Source organism: Oncorhynchus tshawytscha, unplaced genomic scaffold (genome assembly GCF_018296145.1).
Source record: "Oncorhynchus tshawytscha isolate Ot180627B unplaced genomic scaffold, Otsh_v2.0 Un_scaffold_339_pilon_pilon, whole genome shotgun sequence".
NCBI lineage: Eukaryota > Metazoa > Chordata > Actinopteri > Salmoniformes > Salmonidae > Oncorhynchus > Oncorhynchus tshawytscha.
The window spans coordinates 75,568-93,182 of record NW_024609815.1 but is presented as its reverse complement, the minus strand read 5'-3'; the positions used below and the strand labels follow the sequence as shown (position 1 = coordinate 93,182).

The 17,615-nt window shown below is 48.5% G+C and overlaps 1 protein-coding gene across 1 annotated transcript; it reads left to right on the top strand.

The window, feature by feature from the left end:
* Window positions 1-15,818: 15,818 nt before the first annotated feature.
* On the top strand, window positions 15,819-17,612 carry LOC121846013 (serine/threonine-protein phosphatase 2A regulatory subunit B'' subunit alpha-like). Its single transcript, XM_042318752.1, has one exon. It carries the CDS (start codon window positions 16,419-16,421, stop codon window positions 17,610-17,612), a length of 1,194 nt encoding a protein of 397 aa, XP_042174686.1. The 5' UTR covers window positions 15,819-16,418.
* The last annotated feature ends 3 nt before the right edge of the window (window positions 17,613-17,615 follow it).

Below are 17,615 nucleotides of genomic sequence, written 5' to 3'. Positions count from 1 at the left end.
CACGTTCTGTCTCTTAGAGATGAACGTACTTTGGTGCAAAAAGTGCAAATCAATCCCAGAACAGCAGCAAAGGACCGTGTGAAGATGCTGGAGGACACAGGTACAAAAGTATTTATATCCACAGTAAAACAAGTCCTCTATCGACATAACCTGAAAGGCCGCTCAGCAAGGAAGAAGCCACTAACCTGAAAGGCCGCTCAGCAAGGAAGAAGCCACTAACCTGAAAGGCCGCTCAGCAAGGAAGAAGCCACTAACCTGAAAGGCCGCTCAGCAAGGAAGAAGCCACTTTGCAACTTCACATGGGGACATAGATCGTACTTTTTGGAGAAATGTCCTCTGGTCTGATGAAACATAAATAGAACTGTTTGGCCATAATGACCAACTTTACGTTTGGAGGATAAAGGAGGATAAAGGAGGAGGCTTGCAAGCCGAAGAACACCATCCCAACCGTGAAGCACGGGGGTGGCAGCATCATGTTGTGGGGGTGCTTTGCTGCAGGAGGGACTGGTGCACTTCACAAAATAGATGGCATCACGGAGATGGAAAATTATGTGGCTATATTGAAGCAACATCTCAAGACATCAGTCAGGAAGTTAAAGCTTGGTCGCAAATGTTTTAATTTTTAATTTATTTCACTAGGCAAGTCAGTTAAGAGCAAATTCTTATTTTCAATGACAGCCTAGGAACAGTGGGTTAACTGCCTGTTCAGGGGCAAAACGACAGATTTGTACCTTGAAAGCTCGGGGGTTTGAACTTGCAACCTTCCGGTTACTAGTCCAACGCCCTAAACACTAGGCTACCCTGCCACCCCAAATGGGTCTTCCAAATGGACAATAACCCCAAGCATACTTCCAAAGATGTTGCAAAATGACTTAAGGACAACAAAGTCAAGGTATTGGAGTGGCCATCACAAAGCCCTGACCTCAATCCCATAAAAAAAATTGTGGGCAAGCAAGAGGCCTACAAACCTAACTCAGTTACACCAGCTCTGTCAGGAGGAATGGGCCACAATTCACCCAACTTATTGTGGGAAGCTTGTGGAAGGCTACCCAAAATGTTTGACCCAAGTTAAACAATTTAAAGGGAATGCTACCAAATACTAATTGAGTTTATGTAAACATCTGACCCACTGGGAATGTGATGAAAGAAATAAAAGCTGAAATAAATAATTCTCTCTACTATTATTCGGACATTTCACATTCTTAAAATAAGGTGGTAATCCTACCTGACCTAAAACAGGGCATTTTTACGAGGATTAAATGTCAGGAATTGTGAGCAACTGAGTTTAAATGTGTAAGGTGTATGTAAACTTCTGACTTCAACTATATGTTTCCCATGCCAATAAAGCCCCTTCAATTGAAATGAATTTAAATTGAATTGAGAGAGACAGAGGGAGGGAGACAGAGGGATAGAGACGGAGAGAGGGAGACAGAGGGAGGGAGGCTAATGATGAAGTGAAATAGAGAAAGTGAGAGAAGAACAACTCCATTGTGTTAGTGTAGTGTGTGTTAGTGCAGTGTGTAGTGTTAGTGTGTGTGGTAGTGTTAGTGCAGTGTGTGTTAGTGTGTGTGTTAGTGGCTCAGTGTGTAGTGTTAGTGTGTGTGGTAGTGTTAGTGCAGTGTGTGTTAGTGTGTAGTGTTAGTGTGTGTGTTAGTGTAGTGTGTGTTAGTGGCTCAGTGACAGCATGAATAGGAGAGGAATTCAGGAGGAGGATTTTAGACTGAAGCTAAATCTGTTTTATTGTTATTTTTCCCTCTGGCCTCAGATCAGTCAGTTCTCTTTCCTGCTGCTGTGCAAATTAAAAACGATCTGCTATCTGGAAACTATTATCTACAATCAATTGAGCACTGGCCTAAAGGTCAATGTCGGGATTTATTGCTAAGCTTTCGGTCAATGGGGGACATTTGTGTCGATGGGGCCTCACCACTAGATAGGAAATGTGAATTTCTTTATTTTCTGTAGTTACCGAGAGAGTAGTGAGAATGAGTTCTTTACCAGACTGACTGACAGACTGTGTGTGGCTGTGTTTTAGTGGTGGATGTGGGGGGACCATGTGTCTTTGAAACATATGAAATAGTTATGAGGAAGAGAGAGGGAGAGGAAGAGCAAGACGGCTGTTTCTGTGTTTGTGTAGTTAGTGAGCGTCACAGTTGAGCACAATGACCGGTGCTAGCAGAGCTAAGTACTTTAACATATGAGAAGAGATGGAGGAGGGAGGGGGGGAGGCCCTCCTCAGGGAAAATATGACTACCCCTCTCTACCCTTTCTCTCTCTCCCTCTCACTTACTCTCTTTTCACCCCTCTCTACCCTTTCTCTCTCTCTCTCCCTCTCACTTACTCTCTTTTCATCCCTCTCTACCCTTTCTCTCTCTCTCTCCCTCTCTCTTACTCTCTTTTCATCCCTCTCCACCCTTTCTCTCTCTCCCTCTCCTCACTTCTCACTTTTCACCCTCTTTCTCTCTCCCCTCCACCCTTTCCACCCTTCTCTCTCCCTCTCACTTACTCTCTTTTCACCCCTCTCCACCCTTCTCTCTCCATCCCTCTCACTTACTCTCTTTTCACCCCTCCCTCCACCCTCCCTCCCTCTCCCTCTCCCTCCCTCCCTCTCTCCCTCCCTCCCTCTCACTTACTTGCCCTCCCCCATGGCACCCCCTCTCCACCCTTTCCCTCCCTCCCTCCCTCCCTCCCTCCCTTCCCCCATGGCTGACACTTAGAGCTCTTTCTCCTACCTACCTCCCTTCCCTCCCTTCCCTCCCTCCTCCCTCCCTTTCCCTCCCTCCCTCCCTCCCTCATCCATCTCTCCCCCATGTCCTGAGCTCTTTCCTCCCTCCCTCCCTCCCTCCCTCCCTCCCTCCCTCCCTCCCTCCCTCCCTCCCTCCCTCCCTCCCTCCCTCCCTCCCTCCCTCCCTCCCTGACACTTAGAGCTCTTTCTCCTCCCTCCCTCCATCCCTCCCTCCCTCCCTCCCTCCCTCCCTCCCTCCCTCCCCCCTCCCTCCACTCCCTCCCTCCCTTCCTCCCTCCCTCCCTCCCTCCCATCCCCCCCCATGGCTGACACTCTCTTTCTCCCTCCCTCCCTCCCTCCCTCCCTCCCTCCCTCCCTCCCTCCCTCCCTCCCTCCCTCCCTCCCTCCCTCCCTCATCCATCTCTCCCCCATGGCTGACACTTAGAGCTCTTTCTCATCTCTCAGTCTTCTCTAGACAGTTCCAGGACTAAACTGTCCCCCCTCTCACTACATCCCCCACTCCTTTCTGCGTCCTTCCCTTCCTCCCCTCTCCCCTCTCCCCCTCTCCCTCCCCTCTCCCTCCAGTGAGAAAGTATGTAGTGAGGATCAGAGAGACATAGGAAAAAGTCCCAGGGGTGTGTGTGTGTGTGTGTGTGTGTGTGTGTGTGTGTGTGTGTGTGTGTGTGTGTGTGTGTGTGTGTGTGTGTGTGCGTGTGCAAGTGCAAGGACAACACACACACACTGGCTGGCGAGGGGGGGCTGCAGAGCAGTGGGCCAAGACCAAACAGCCCACCTCCATGTTATTTCCTGCCAATGCTACACTCAACAGACCCTGCTATGTCCAACCTCAACCGTGTGTGTGTGTGTGTGTGTATGTGTGCCCGGGGAAAAACAGGGTAGTCTGATATCAGTTCCATTCTTTCATCAGTGACGTGATTCTCCAGTTATGCGTCTGATCTCATTCATGTCAAAGATCTGTGTGTGTGTGTGTGTGTGTGTTTTGAACAATCAAAGACATACCTGCACCTGTAGCCAGTAACTCCAGATCGTTCCATTGAAGAGATGACGTGTAAGTGGAGAATGCAGAATGTATCTGATCACAGTTAAATCAACAGGGGACGTAGTCCACAGTATTATACTGTTGAACAGAGACGCCATTCAAGCCTGTTGAAACGTGTGCTTACTGCAAGTGTTGTGTTCAGGGTGGGTAGGTGTGTATTTGTGATGTGTGTTTAGGGGTCAGAGGTCGGCTGGTGGTGTTTATGTGATACGGTCCTTTATAGACTTTAGCAAGTGGTATCTTTAACGGACTGGCCGCAGGTCTGACTTTTCCTGGACCTTTCTTCCTGACACCTAAAGGTCCGAGAGGGATTCTCTACGTAGCTTATTTACATAGCTGCTGCTCACCCTTCTGCTCCCCGCGGCCACGATCTCACGTCTTTGTCTGGTGAAGTCTACAGACTTGGAGACGTTGTACAGGAGGCATGGTAGACGTCTTTGTCTGTTGGAACAGAAAGGCTGTCGGAAACACAAACAGGCAGAGTCTTAATGTCGTCCGCAGACGAAACCGTTGGGAAGAGTTTGTTCATATATTCTGACGACATTTTGTGATGTTTTTTTTGTTCGTTTTGGACTTTCGGTAAGAGTTTTCCCGGCTGTTCAGACACGCCACATCTTTTCTTGAGGCAAGCCGCAGTCGGTATCCCCTTCATCGGTGATTGGTCAACCGCAGGGATTCTTAAATAAAGTCTCTGTTCAAAGAGAAACGACTCGTTTTCATGCACGTGCTTTCATTGAGAAATACTGCACCAAACATCTTAGTTAGATGTCAAATTGCGAGACTAAGATTTCCTTGGCAAAAAGTCCAAATGAATGATGGATTTATTGCGTTATCTTAGATGAATTCAGACTGTTTTGAAGCATCTTTAAATGGCATCTCAAAACAGTACTATTGTCGTTTTTCAAGCAAAGGTATTTTAAGGGATAAGGGAGTATGCGAACACACTAGGCCGGCACGAGTTCGGCAAGGCGCCAGACGACCTGAAGCATGCTAATGCCTTCAGAAGCCATTTTAGGGAGTTTTTTCATTAGGGAGTCGGCCCATTTAGGCAGCATATCAAACACCGGTAAGACAAACAGTATCTCAGGCAGGTGCAGGCCAGCCTGTGTGGGCGTGTCATGTCCTTGTAGTCCTGCCGCTCCTGTTGTGTTATACCCTCGGGTGACAGAGGTAGGAGACTCAGTCCAAGAACTGTGGGTGTGTTCGTGTGCTTTGCCCTACAGCTGCAGAGTCAGAGTCTCTCTCTGTGGGTGTGTTAGTGTGCTTTGCCCTACAGCTGCAGAGTCAGAGTCTCTCTCTGTGGGTGTGTTAGTGTGTGTGCTTGCAGAGTCAGCCCTCTGTGGGTGTGTTCAGCTGCAGAGTCAGAGTCTCTCTCTGTGGGTGTGTTAGTGTGCTTTGCCCTACAGCTGCAGAGTCAGAGTCTCTCTCTTTGTGGGTGTGTTAGTGTGCTTTGCCCTACAGCTGCAGAGTCAGAGTCTCAGAGTCTCTGTGGGTGTGTTAGTGTGCTTTGCCCTACAGCTGCAGAGTCAGAGTCTCTCTCTGTGGGTGTGTTAGTGTGCTTTGCCCTACAGCTGCAGAGTCAGAGTCTCTCTGTGGGTGTGTCTGTGGGTGTGTTCGTGTGCTTTGCCCTACAGCTGCAGAGTCAGAGTCTCTCTCTGTGGGTGTGTTCGTGTGCTTTGCCCTACAGCTGCAGAGTCAGAGTCTCTCTCTGTGGGTGTGTTTGTGTGCTTTGCCCTACAGCTGCAGAGTCAGAGTCTCTCTCTGTGGGTGTGTTAGTGTGTTGGACCTCTTCAGTCTGTAAATCACTAGATGGTCCAGAGACATCAACCAGCCAAGAACTGAAGGGTTGAGTTAACCTGTAGAACATGATGTCTCCCTCCTGTCTCTCCCCTCTGTCTCACCTACTGTATGTCTCCTTCCTGTCTCTCCCCTCTGTCTCACCTACTGTAGGTCTCCTCTCTGACTCCCCTGTCTCCTCTCTGCCTCCCCTGTCTCCTCTCTGTCTCCTCTCTGCCTCCCCTGTCTCCTCTCTGTCTCCTCTCTGTCTCCTCTCTGCCTCCTGTGTCTCCTCTCTGTCTCCTCCTCTCCTCTGTCTCCTCTCTGCCTCCCCTGTCTCCTCTCTGTCTCCTCTCTGTCTCTTCTCTGCCTCCCCTGTCTCCTCCCTGTCTCCTCTCTGCCTCCCCTGTCTCCTCTCTGCCTCCTCTCTGCCTCCCCTGTCTCCTCTCTGCCTCCCCTCTCCTCTCTGTCTCCTCTCTGCCTCCCCTGTCTCCTCTCTGCCTCCTCTCTGCATCCCCTGTCTCCTCTCTGCCTCCCCTGTCTCCTCTCTGCCTCCTCTCTGCCTCCCCTGTCTCCTCTCTGTCTCCTCTCTGTCTCCTCTCTGCCTCCCTCTGTCTCCTGTCTCTCTGTCTCCTCTCTGCCTCCTCTCTGCCTCCTCTCTGCCTCCTCTCTGCCTCCCCTGTCTCCTCTCTGTCTCCTCTCTGCCTCCCCTGTCTCCTCTCTTCCTCCCCTGTCTCCTCTCTGTCTCCTCTCTGCCTCCTCTCTGCCTCCCTGTCTCCTCTCTGTCTCCTCTCTGTCTCCTCTCTGCCTCCCCTGTCTCCTCTCTCTCCCTCTGCCTCCTCTCTGCCTCCCCTGTCTTCTCTCTGCCTCCCCTGTCTCCTCTCTGTCTCCTCTCTGCCTCCCCTGTCTCCTCTCTGCCTCCCCTGTCTCCTCTCTGTCTCCTCTCTGCCTCCCCTGTCTCCTCTCTGCCTCCCCTGTCTCCTCTCTGTCTCCTCTCTGCCTCCCTGGTCTCACCTACTGTATGTATCCTCTCTGTCTCCTCTCTGTCTCCCCTGTCTCCTCTCTCTCCTCCCCTGTCTCCTCGCTGTCTCATCTCTGTCTCCTCTCTGTCTCCTCTGTCTCCTCTCTGTCTCTTCTCTGTCTCCTCTCTGTCTCCCCTCTGTCTCCTCTCTGTCAACCTCTGTCTGTCTGTCTTTCGGTCTCCTCTCTGTCTCCCCTGTCCTCTCTCTCCTCTCTGTCTGTCTGTCTCCTATCTGTCTGTCTCCCCTCTGTCTCCCCTGTCTCCTCTGTCTGACTCCTCTGTCTGTCTCCTCTCTGTCTGCCTCCCCTATGTCTCCTCTCTGTCTCCTCTTTGTCTCTCTCCTCTCTGTCTTTCTCCTCTCTGTCTCCTCTCTGTCTGTCTCCCCTCTGTCTCCTCTCTCTCTGTCTCCTCTCTGTCTCCTCTCTGTCTGTCTGGCTCCTCTCTTTCTCCCCTCTGTCTCCTCTCGGTCTGTCTCCCCTCTGGCTGTCTTCTCCCTGTCTGTCTCCTCCCTGTCTGACTCCTCTCGGTCTGTCTCCTCTCTGTCTCCTCTCTGTATGTCTCCTCTCTGTCCGTCTCCTCTCTGTCCGACTCCTCTCTGTCTGTCTCCTCTCTTGTCTGTCTCCCCTCTCTGTCTCCTCTCTGTCTGTCTCCTCCTGTCTGACTCTCCTGTCTCCTCTTTCTCTCCCCTCTGTCTCCTCTCTGTCTGTCTCCTCTCTGTCTCCTCTCTGTCTGACTCCTCTCTGTCTCCTCTCTGTCTGTCTCCTCTCTGTCTCTTCTCTGACTCCCCTCTGACTCCCCTCGGACTCCCCTCTGTTCCCATTCAGATATCCATCAGGCTAAATAGTGTAGTGTGTGTGTGTGTCCATGTTTGTGTAGTTCTCCTCTTTCTCTCCCCTCTGTCTCCTCTCTGTCTCCTCTCTGTCTGTCTCCTCTCTGTCTCCTCTCTGTCTGTCTCTTCTCTGTCTCCTACCTGACTCCCCTCTGACTCCTCTCCTTCTCCTCTCTGTCTCTTCTCTGTCCGACTCCTCTCTGTCTCCTCTCTGTCTCTTCTCTCTCTGTCTCTTCTCTGTCTGTCTCTTCTCTGTCTGTCTCCTCTCTGTCTGTCTCCTCTCTGTCTGTCTCCTCTCTGTCTCCTCTGTGTGTGTCTGCGTCTGTGTGTCTGTGTGTGTCTGTGTGTGTGTGTCTGTGTGTGTGTCTGTGTCTGTGTCTGTGTCTGTGTGTGTGTGTGTGTCTCTGTGTGTGTGTGTCTGTGTGTGTCTGTGTGTGTGTGTGTCTGTGTGTGTCTGCGTCTGTGTGTGTGTGTCTGTGTGTCTGTGTCTGTGTCTGTGTGTGTGTCTGTGTGTGTGTCTGCGTCTGTGTGTGTCTGCGTCTGTGTCTGTGTGTGTGTCTGTGTCTGTGTGTACTCTGTTATCTGGGGATTGTGTCTGAGTCTCATACTAGTGGTGTGTGTCTGAGTCTCATACTAGTGGTGTGTGTCTGAGTCTCATACTAGTGGTGTGTGTCTGAGTCTCATACTAGTGGTGTGTGTCTGAGTCTCATACTAGTGGTGTGTGTCTGAGTCTCATACTAGTGGTGTGTGTCTGAGTCTCATACTAGTGGTGTGTGTCTGAGTCTCATACTAGTGGTGTGTGTCTGAGTCTCATACTAGTGGTGTGTTCAGGGAACCGAAGCCTGGCTTCAGAACAGTCTGTCAGTATCCTGGTGTTCAATCAAACCCGTTCATACCCATTGATTCTTGAAGAAGTGTATATCACCTATTAATGTGCACCCAGCGGTCTTATCCTGTCAGAAGGTTATAGGCCACATTAGTCCATTGTTTATGTCTGATTTGGGTTGTCTTGTGGAGAGGTTCAGCAGCTCATTCAGATCATCCATCAGAGAGCATTACATTGATAGTGTAGTGTGTGTGTGTGTGTCCATGTTTGTGTAGTTCTGTGTACATGTATGCAAGTAGGACACATCCGTAAGCATGACATTATAGCAAATGTGTTCTTGGAACTAGCAGGAGAAACTTTGCCGTTACACGTATTGTGTGTGTGTGTGTGTGTATAGATGTCAGTTCCCATTCTACTCTAAACTGCCCTTTATGTCACAGCCTGTTTCTCTGCACTGAAAGGAAGGCTGTGTGTGTCTGTCTCTCTCTCTCTCTCTCTGTCCAATAGTCACTAAAACATCCCCCCTCTTTTCTCATACTGAGAGGAGGAGAGGGAGAAGGGGAGAGACAGAGCCCAAGTTCTACCGTTGTTTCGAACCTATAGAAAACAGTCTGTGTCATTAAAGTGTGTTTGTGTGTATGTATCTATGTGTGTGTTTGTGTGTATGTATCTATGTGTGTGTTTGTGTGTATGTATCTATGTGTGTGTTTGTGTCTATGTATCTATGTGTGTGTGTGTGTGTATGTGTGTATGTATCTATGTGTGTGTGTGTGTGTATGTATCTATGTGTGTGTGTGTGTGTGTGTATCTATGTGTGTGTGTGTGTGTGTGTGTGTGTGTGTGTGTATGTATCTATGTGTGTGTGTGTGTGTGTGTGTGTGTATGTATCTATGTGTGTGTTTGTGTCTATGTATCTATGTATCTATGTGTGTGTGTGTGTGTATGTATCTATGTGTGTGTGTGTGTGTATGTATCTATGTGTGTGTTTGTGTCTATGTATCTATGTATCTATGTGTGTGTGTGTGTGTGTATCTATGTGTGTGTGTGTGTGTGTGTGTGTGTGTGTGTGTAGGTATCTATATGTGTGTGTGTGTGTATGTATCTATGTATCTATGTGTGTGTGTGTGTGTGTGTAGGTATCTATGTGTGTGTGTGTGTGTGTGTATCTATGTGTGTGTTTGTGTCTATGTATCTATGTGTGTGTGTGTATGTATCTATATGTGTGTGTGTGTGTGTGTGTGTGTGTGTGTGTGTGTGTGTGTGTGTAGGTATCTATATGTGTGTGTGTGTGTGTGTGTGTGTGTGTATCTACAGTGCCTTGCGAAAGTATTCGGCCCCCTTGAACTTTGCGACCTTTGGCCACATTTCAGGCTTCAAACATAAAGATATAAAACTGTATTTTTTTGTGAAGAATCAACAACAAGTGGGACACAATCATGAAGTGTAACGACATTTATTGGATATTTGAAACTTTTTTAACAAATCAAAAACTGAAAAATTGGGCGTGCAAAATTATTCAGCCCCTTTACTTTCAGTGCAGCAAACTCTCTCCAGAAGTTCAGTGAGGATCTCTGAATGATCCAATGTTGACCTAAATGACTAATGATGATAAATACAATCCACCTGTGTGTAATCAAGTCTCCGTATAAATGCACCTGCACTGTGATAGTCTCAGAGGTCCGTTAAAAGCGCAGAGAGCATCATGAAGAACAAGGAACACACCAGGCAGGTCCGAGATACTGTTGTGAAAAAGTTTAAAGCCGGATTTGGATACAAAAAGATTTCCCAAGCTTTAAACATCCCAAGGAGCACTGTGCAAGCGATAATATTGAATTGGAAGGAGTATCAGACCACTGCAAATCTACCAAGACCTGGCCGTCCCTCTAAACTTTCAGCTCATACAAGGAGAAGACTGATCAGCGATGCAGCCAAGAGGCCCATGATCACTCTGGATGAACTGCAGAGATCTACAGCTGAGGTGGGAGACTCTGTCCATAGGACAACAATCAGTCGTATATTGCACAAATCTGGCCTTTATGGAAGAGTGGCAAGAAGAAAGCCATTTCTTAAAGATATCCATAAAAAGTGTTGTTTAAAGTTTGCCACAAGCCACCTGGGAGACACACCAAACATGTGGAAGTAGGTGCTCTGGTCAGATGAAACCAAAATTGAACTTTTTGGCAACTATGCAAAACGTTATGTTTGGCGTAAAAGCAACACAGCTCATCACCCTGACCACACCATCCCCACTGTCAAACATGGTGGTGGCAGCATCAGATGGTTGAAGATGGCAGCAGAAGATGGTTAAAATTGATGGGAAGATGGATGGAGCCAAATACAGGACCATTCTGGAAGAAAACCTGATGGAGTCTGCAAAAGACCTGAGACTGGGACGGAGATTTGTCTTCCAACAAGACAATGATCCAAAACATAAAGCAAAATCTACAATGGAATGGTTCAAAAATAAACATATCCAGGTGTTAGAATGGCCAAGTCAAAGTCCAGACCTGAATCCAATCGAGAATCTGTGGAAAGAACTGAAAACTGCTGTTCACAAATGCTCTCCATCCAACCTCACTGAGCTCGAGCTGTTTTGCAAGGAGGAATGGGAAAAAATTTCAGTCTCTCGATGTGCAAAACTGATAAGAGACATACCCCAAGCGACTTACAGCTGTAATCGCAGCAAAAGGTGGCGCTACAAAGTATTAACTTAAGGGGGCTGAATAATTTTGCACGCCCAATTTTTCAGTTTTTGATTTGTTAAAAAAGTTTGAAATATCCAATAAATGTCGTTCCACTTCATGATTGTGTCCCACTTGTTGTTGATTCTTCACCAAAAAATACAGTTTTATATCTTTATGTTTGAAGCCTGAAATGTGGCAAAAGGTCGCAAAGTTCAAGGGGGCCGAATACTTTCGCAAGGCACTGTATGTGTGTGTGTGTGTGTGTAGGTATCTATGTGTGTGTGTGTGTGTGTATGTGAGTGTGTAGGTATCTATGTGTGTGTGTGTGTGTGTGTGTGTGTGTGTGTGTGTGTGTGTGTGTGTGTGTGTGTGTGTGTGTGTGTGTGTGTATGTATGTATCTATGTGTGTGTTTCTAGGGCAGGGTGATTTGTGTTGTCTGGGCGTTGTCCAGGGGATAAACTTGGCAGACAACTAGAGAACCCCAACTCCATGCCAGAACACACACAAACACACACACACACACACACATACACACACTTACCGAAACACACACACTGTTCCATTGCTGATCCCATAGGATAGATACACCCAAATGATTTATTACTAGGACCTGGAGACGTGTGTGTGTGTTTTCAATTGTGTGTACAGTGAGCTCCAAAAGTATTGGGTGAGTGACACATTTGTTGTTGTTTTGGCTCTGTAGTCCAGCACTTTGGATTTGAAATGATACAATGACTATGAGGTTAAAGTGCAGACTGTCAGCTTTAGGTTGATGGTATTTTCATTCATGTCGGGTGAATTGTTTAGAAATTACAGCACTTTTTGTACATAGTCCCCCATTTTAGGGGACCAAAAGTATTGGGAAAAATTCACTTCTATGTATATTAAAGTAGTCAAAAGTGAAGTATTTAGTCCCATATCCCACTGACTACGTGAAGCGTGTGACTCTACAAACGTGTTGGATGCATTTGCTGTTTGTTTTGGTTGTGTTTCAGATTGAATGGTAAATAATGTTGTGTATCATTTTAGAGTCACTTTTAATGTAAATATGAAAATAATGTTCCTTACACTTCTACTTTAAATGTGGATGCTACCATGATTTCTGATAGTCCTGAATGAATTGTGAATAATGATAAGTGAGAAAGTCAGAGGCATAAATATCATACCCCTAAAACATGCTAATCTCTCACCATTACAATAACAGGGGAGGTTGGTAATACTGTTGGAGAACACTGTGTGTCTGTGTGTGTGTGTGTGTGTGTGTGTTCACTCAAAAAGCAGTGTAAACCATGATGTTTCTGACCGTACAGAAAGCTGTGTTTGTTAGAGAATCAGTCAATAAGCGTCTGTCTGTCTGTCTGTCTGTCTGTCTGCCTGCCTGCCTGCCTGCCTGCCTGCCTGCCTGCCTGCCTGCCTGCCTGCCTGCCTGCCTGCATGCAGACATGCACTCACACACTTGCAGAATGCAGACTCTAACACACCCTCTCACACACACAGAGACAGAGTATGTGTGTTTACAACAATGACATGAAGAATAGTCATTCAGGAAGTAGCAATAGTCTGCTGATCAAAACAGCAACCTGGAAGCTAGACCAGCGTGTGTGTGTGTGTGTGTGTGTGTGTGTGTGTGTGTGTGTGTGTGTGACAGCATGCTGTTTGTCCATAAAGCTCCTTGCTGGTTGTTTTACCAGGTGCCACTCATGCTGTTTGTCCATCTTCCCCCACTCTAACAGACTGCTAAATAGCTAACAAAATGCACTATTTGCATTGCCCCTTCTATTGGATTGAAATGTTTTGCGCTGTCTCTATGCATACTCACACGGATGCACACACATACTCACACACACACACAGAGAGAGACCATTTCTTATCTGGATGGGCGGTGTTGAGTTCAAACCTGATGGTGAACCAGTCAAAAACACATGTGGACGTGGTGGAGGGAAACATCTGATCATAGATAAAAGACAATGGGACAGCCTTGGGGAAATCAGAGTTCAATGGGACAGCCTTGGGCAATGGGAAATTCAATGGGACAGCCTTGGGGACATCAGAGTTCAATGTGCAATGGGGGACAGCCTTGGGGAAATCAGAGTGCAATGGGACAGCCTTGGGGACATCAGAGTGCAATGGGACAGCCTTAGGGAAATCAGAGTGCAATGGGACAGCCTTGGGGAAATCAGAGTGCAATGGGACAGCCTTAGGGAAATCAGAGTGCAATGGGACAGCCTTAGGGAAATCAGAGTTCAATGGGACAGCCTTGGGGAAATCAGAGTGCAATGGGACAGCCTTGGGGAAATCAGAGTGCAATGGGACAGCCTTGGGGACATCAGAGTGCAATGGGACAGCCTTGGGGAAATCAGAGTGCAATGGGACAGCCTTGGGGAAATCAGAAATCAGAGTGCAATGGGACAGCCTTGGGGAAATCAGAGTGCAATGGGACAGCCTTGGGGAAATCAGAGTGCAATGGGACAGCCTTGGGGACATCAGAGTGCAATGGGACAGCCTTGGGGACATCAGAGTGCAATGGGACAGCCTTGGGGACATCAGAGTGCAATGGGACAATGGGACAGCCTTGGGGACATCAGAGTGCAATGGGGACAGCCTTGGGGACATCAGGGAGTGCAATGGGACAGCCTTGGGAAATCAGAGTTCAATGGGACAGCCTTGGGGAAATCAGAGTGCAATGGGACAGCCTTGGGGAAATCAGAGTGCAATGGGACAGCCTTGGGGACATCAGAGTGCAATGGGACAGCCTTGGGGACATCAGAGTGCAATGGGACAGCCTTGGGACATCAGAGTGCAATGGGACAGCCTTGGGGAAATCAGGGACAGCCTTCAATGGGACAGCCTTGGGGACAATCAGAGTTCAATGGGACAGCCTTGGGGACATCAGAGGACAGGTCAAGGACAGGTGTTGGTGTTTTAAACAGACCAATGGGCTTTCATTAGGTACTTCTGCACCGCTCACAGACTCTTAATACCAGGACTGATATAAACATGTGAGAACACGTAGACCGTCCTCCATTCACCTCTCCTTCTTTCACCCTTAGGGTGAGCCAAGACTGATCCATGGAGAACAGACACCAACTTAGAAGGGATAAATGCTGGATGAAAATTGTATGGATATGGACCGTCAGTGTACGACTCCCATTGAGATTGGAAACCACTCGGGCCAAGGACCTAACGATACAATACTATCACCATACTTAGGTGCCGATACGATGTGTATTGCGATTCGATACTGCGGTTTTATTGCGATTTGATGTTCCAAACTTTTTGCTCACCATATGCCTGCATGTCTGCTGCAGAGAGATGAGAAAATGTATTGTCATGCGTCATGGAAATAAAAGCACTATTTTCAAAGAAGATTAAGAACAAGCTATAGGATGAGAAATGTCCAGAGTTTTGGCGTAGGTACAGCCGACTAGTGCTAGCTAACACTGCCTTGCAAATCTTTTCAAATATATATCTATACTTTGAGTCAAAGTATCAATATAATATCGTCCAAAATAATAATGCGATATGTAAATATCACCCCCCCATCCCTAGAAACCACGGATAAAGGTCAAATCAACAAGCCAGTCTGGTGTCGCCATTATACATTATACTTTCACCATCATTTTCTTCTCTGCGCTCTGTAGTTTCTTCCACTCTTTTTGATCGGGAACCTGTGTGTGTGTGTGTGTGTGTGTGTGTGTGTGTGTGAGGAAGTACACATGTGGTGTTGTACTCTTTGATGATAAAGGACTAAGGTCCCTCATATATACTGTCATCTGGAGGATAGCTGGAGGGCTGACAACACACACACACGCCCCAACCCCACCCCCACACACACACACAGAAAAATAATTTGCTACAGGGTGACTGTCTAAATGATTGAATGCTATATTTTTCTCTCCTTCCTTCTTTCTCTCCCTCCTTCCACCTCACTCCCCCTTTTCTGTCAACTCACAGGTGGTGTCCTCCCATCAGAAACACTCTGAGAGCAGCTTGACAGCACAGGACGGAAGGAGGGAGGGAGAGAGAGAGAGAGAGAGAGAGAGAGAGAGCCGACCATCTGTGAATCACATCAAGGCAGCTGTGGTTAGAGTGGACTGCAGTTATTTTACGAACGAGAGGCAGAGAGGGGGATAGAAGTGGAGAGAAGGAGAGGGGATAGAAGTGGAGAGAAGGAGGGGGATAGAAGTGGAGAGAAGGAGAGGGGATAGAAGTGGAGAGAAGGAGAGGGGATAGAAGTGGAGAGAAGGAGAGGGGATAGAAGTGGAGAGAAGGAGAGGGGATAGAAGTGGAGAGAAGGAGAGGGGATAGAAGTGGAGAGAAGGAGAGGGGATAGAAGTGGAGAGAAGGAGAGGGGATAGAAGTGGAGAGAAGGAGAGGGGGATAGAAGTGGAGAGAAGGAGAGGGGATAGAAGTGGAGAGAAGGAGAGGGGGATAGAAGTGGAGAGAAGGAGAGGGGGATAGAAGTGGAGAGAAGGAGAGGGGGATAGAAGTGGAGAGAAGGAGAGGGGATAGAAGTGGAGAGAAGGAGAGGGGGATAGAAGTGGAGAGAAGGAGAGGGGGGATAGAAGTGGAGAGAAGGAGAGGGGATAGAAGTGGAGAGAAGGAGAGGGGGATAGAAGTGGAGAGAAGGAGAGGGGGATAGAAGTGGAGAGAAGGAGAGGGGATAGAAGTGGAGAGAAGGAGAGGGGATAGAAGTGGAGAGAAGGAGAGGGGATAGAAGTGGAGAGAAGGAGAGGGGGATAGAAGTGGAGAGAAGGAGAGGGGATAGAAGTGGAGAGAAGGAGAGGGGGATAGAAGTGGAGAGAAGGAGAGGGGGATAGAAGTGGAGAGAAGGAGAGGGGATAGAAGTGGAGAGAAGGAGAGGGGGATAGAAGTGGAGAGAAGGAGAGGGGGATAGAAGTGGAGAGAAGGAGAGGGGATAGAAGTGGAGAGAAGGAGAGGGGGATAGAAGTGGAGAGAAGGAGAGGGGGATAGAAGAGAGAAATGGAGAGAGAAGGACAAAAGGAGAGGGGGCCTGGGTGAGTTTCCAAGCCCAGGACGGTGAACCCTGATCGGGGGGTTAGACCAGGACTCTGGAGTTCCTTTGGAGAGATGAGGACCTCTGAGAAGACCGTGTTTAGACACAGGTGAAAATCAAATGAATCCTGACTCTAATGGATCCTGTGATTACAACATGGATTGACCTTTTCTTCTTCTGATCTGAAGGAATATTTAAGTTTTTTATGTGGACGTTTTTCTATGTGGAAATGTGTCTATTTTTCTGCATGAATTTGGAGTTTCAAATCTTTCTGGTGTGGATTTTAAGGAGGCTGTTTAGTTGACTCTGGATCTGAAACTGCCTCCACTCATCTGAAGGGATTTAAACAATAACTATTTTGGCCTTGGATTTTTTTCACATGTTGTGTATTTTTCCGATATGTTTTTTTCCCGTGCAGTAGTTGAGACTACTTTGTAACCTTGGTAACCAAGCGGTAACCAGGCGTCAACTGAGCGGTAACCATGGCAGCAGCCTATCGAGTGGTAGTGAGCAGTGTTAGTTGCTACAGCAGCGTGGTGGTGGACCGTCGGGCTCAGAGTCACGCGGTGCACTACTGCTCCGGGTCATGTGGGGCGCTGTCCCAGGGACTGGACTGTACTGTTGCCCATCGCAGCACCTGCTCCGAGCTGCTGACCGCCCCCTCACACACATTCACACACAACCTGACCAGAAACGCTAACTCTCCTCACCAAATCCCCAACAGCTCTAAACTTAGTATGACCGGCTGTAATGGGGGTAGTGGTGTCCCTAATGATCCTAACAGTGTGTATGGTGTGGTGGGGGAGGACAGTCCTCCATGGCGAGGTAAGAAGGCCAACACTACCACCACTACTACCAGCTCTGGTCCTGACCGGCCTCTCCAGAGCTCTGCCAGTCTGAAGGACATCACAGGAGAAGCCATCAACCTGGCCAGTGGCAAACTCAAAGAGTTCTCCTTCGAGAAGCTCCGCCTCTCCACCAGTCACGTGACCTTCAGGAAAGGTCGCAAGGTCAGGCCGGATTCGTACAGCCGTCGGTCAACGGACCTCGACATTGTCTACGGACACTTCACTGGGAACGTCGGAGGAACGGGGAATGGGACTATTACCGGAAATGGAAACGCCAATGATGAGAACCTGCCTCCTTTCAGCGACACCACCAAGGTGCTCAAAGGCCTATCGCCTGCTAGCATCACCGCCGGGGGCGGGTCTCTATCCACAACCAGCCTATCCAGTGTCTCCAGGGCTGGGGGCGGGTCCACCAGTAGCCTATCCAGCGCCTGCTCTGGTTCCTTGGAGGCGGGGCTAAACACAGTGGCGTCTCTCTACCTCAGCTCATTAGCCGACGAGTCCCTCATCGCCCGGTTACTGGAGAAGACCCGTGCAGGGGAGGAGGGAGGAGTGGGAGGAGCCGGGGGGGAAGACATACGGGCCTGTCTGGACATTCTGGTCAAGTGTTCAGAGGACTTGAAGAAATGTACTGACATCATCAAGCAGTGTATCAGTCGGAAGAGTCCCGGGGAGGAGAAGATGGGGAGCCAGTCCAGAGAGCATCTACAGAGCTGTGATGACCAGACTGAGCTCCTATCTGAGGAAACTGCCTCTAGAGCTGGAGGGGGCTGGGTTAGGGTTAGGGTCAGGGGCTGGAGGTCAAGGTTCAGGGATTGGAGGTCATAGCGA

Excerpts from the sequence above, each read along its gene's own strand:
- LOC121846013 (XM_042318752.1), top strand. The coding sequence starts at position 16,419 with ATGGCAGCAGCCTATCGAGTGGTAGTGAGCAGTGTTAGTTGCTACAGC.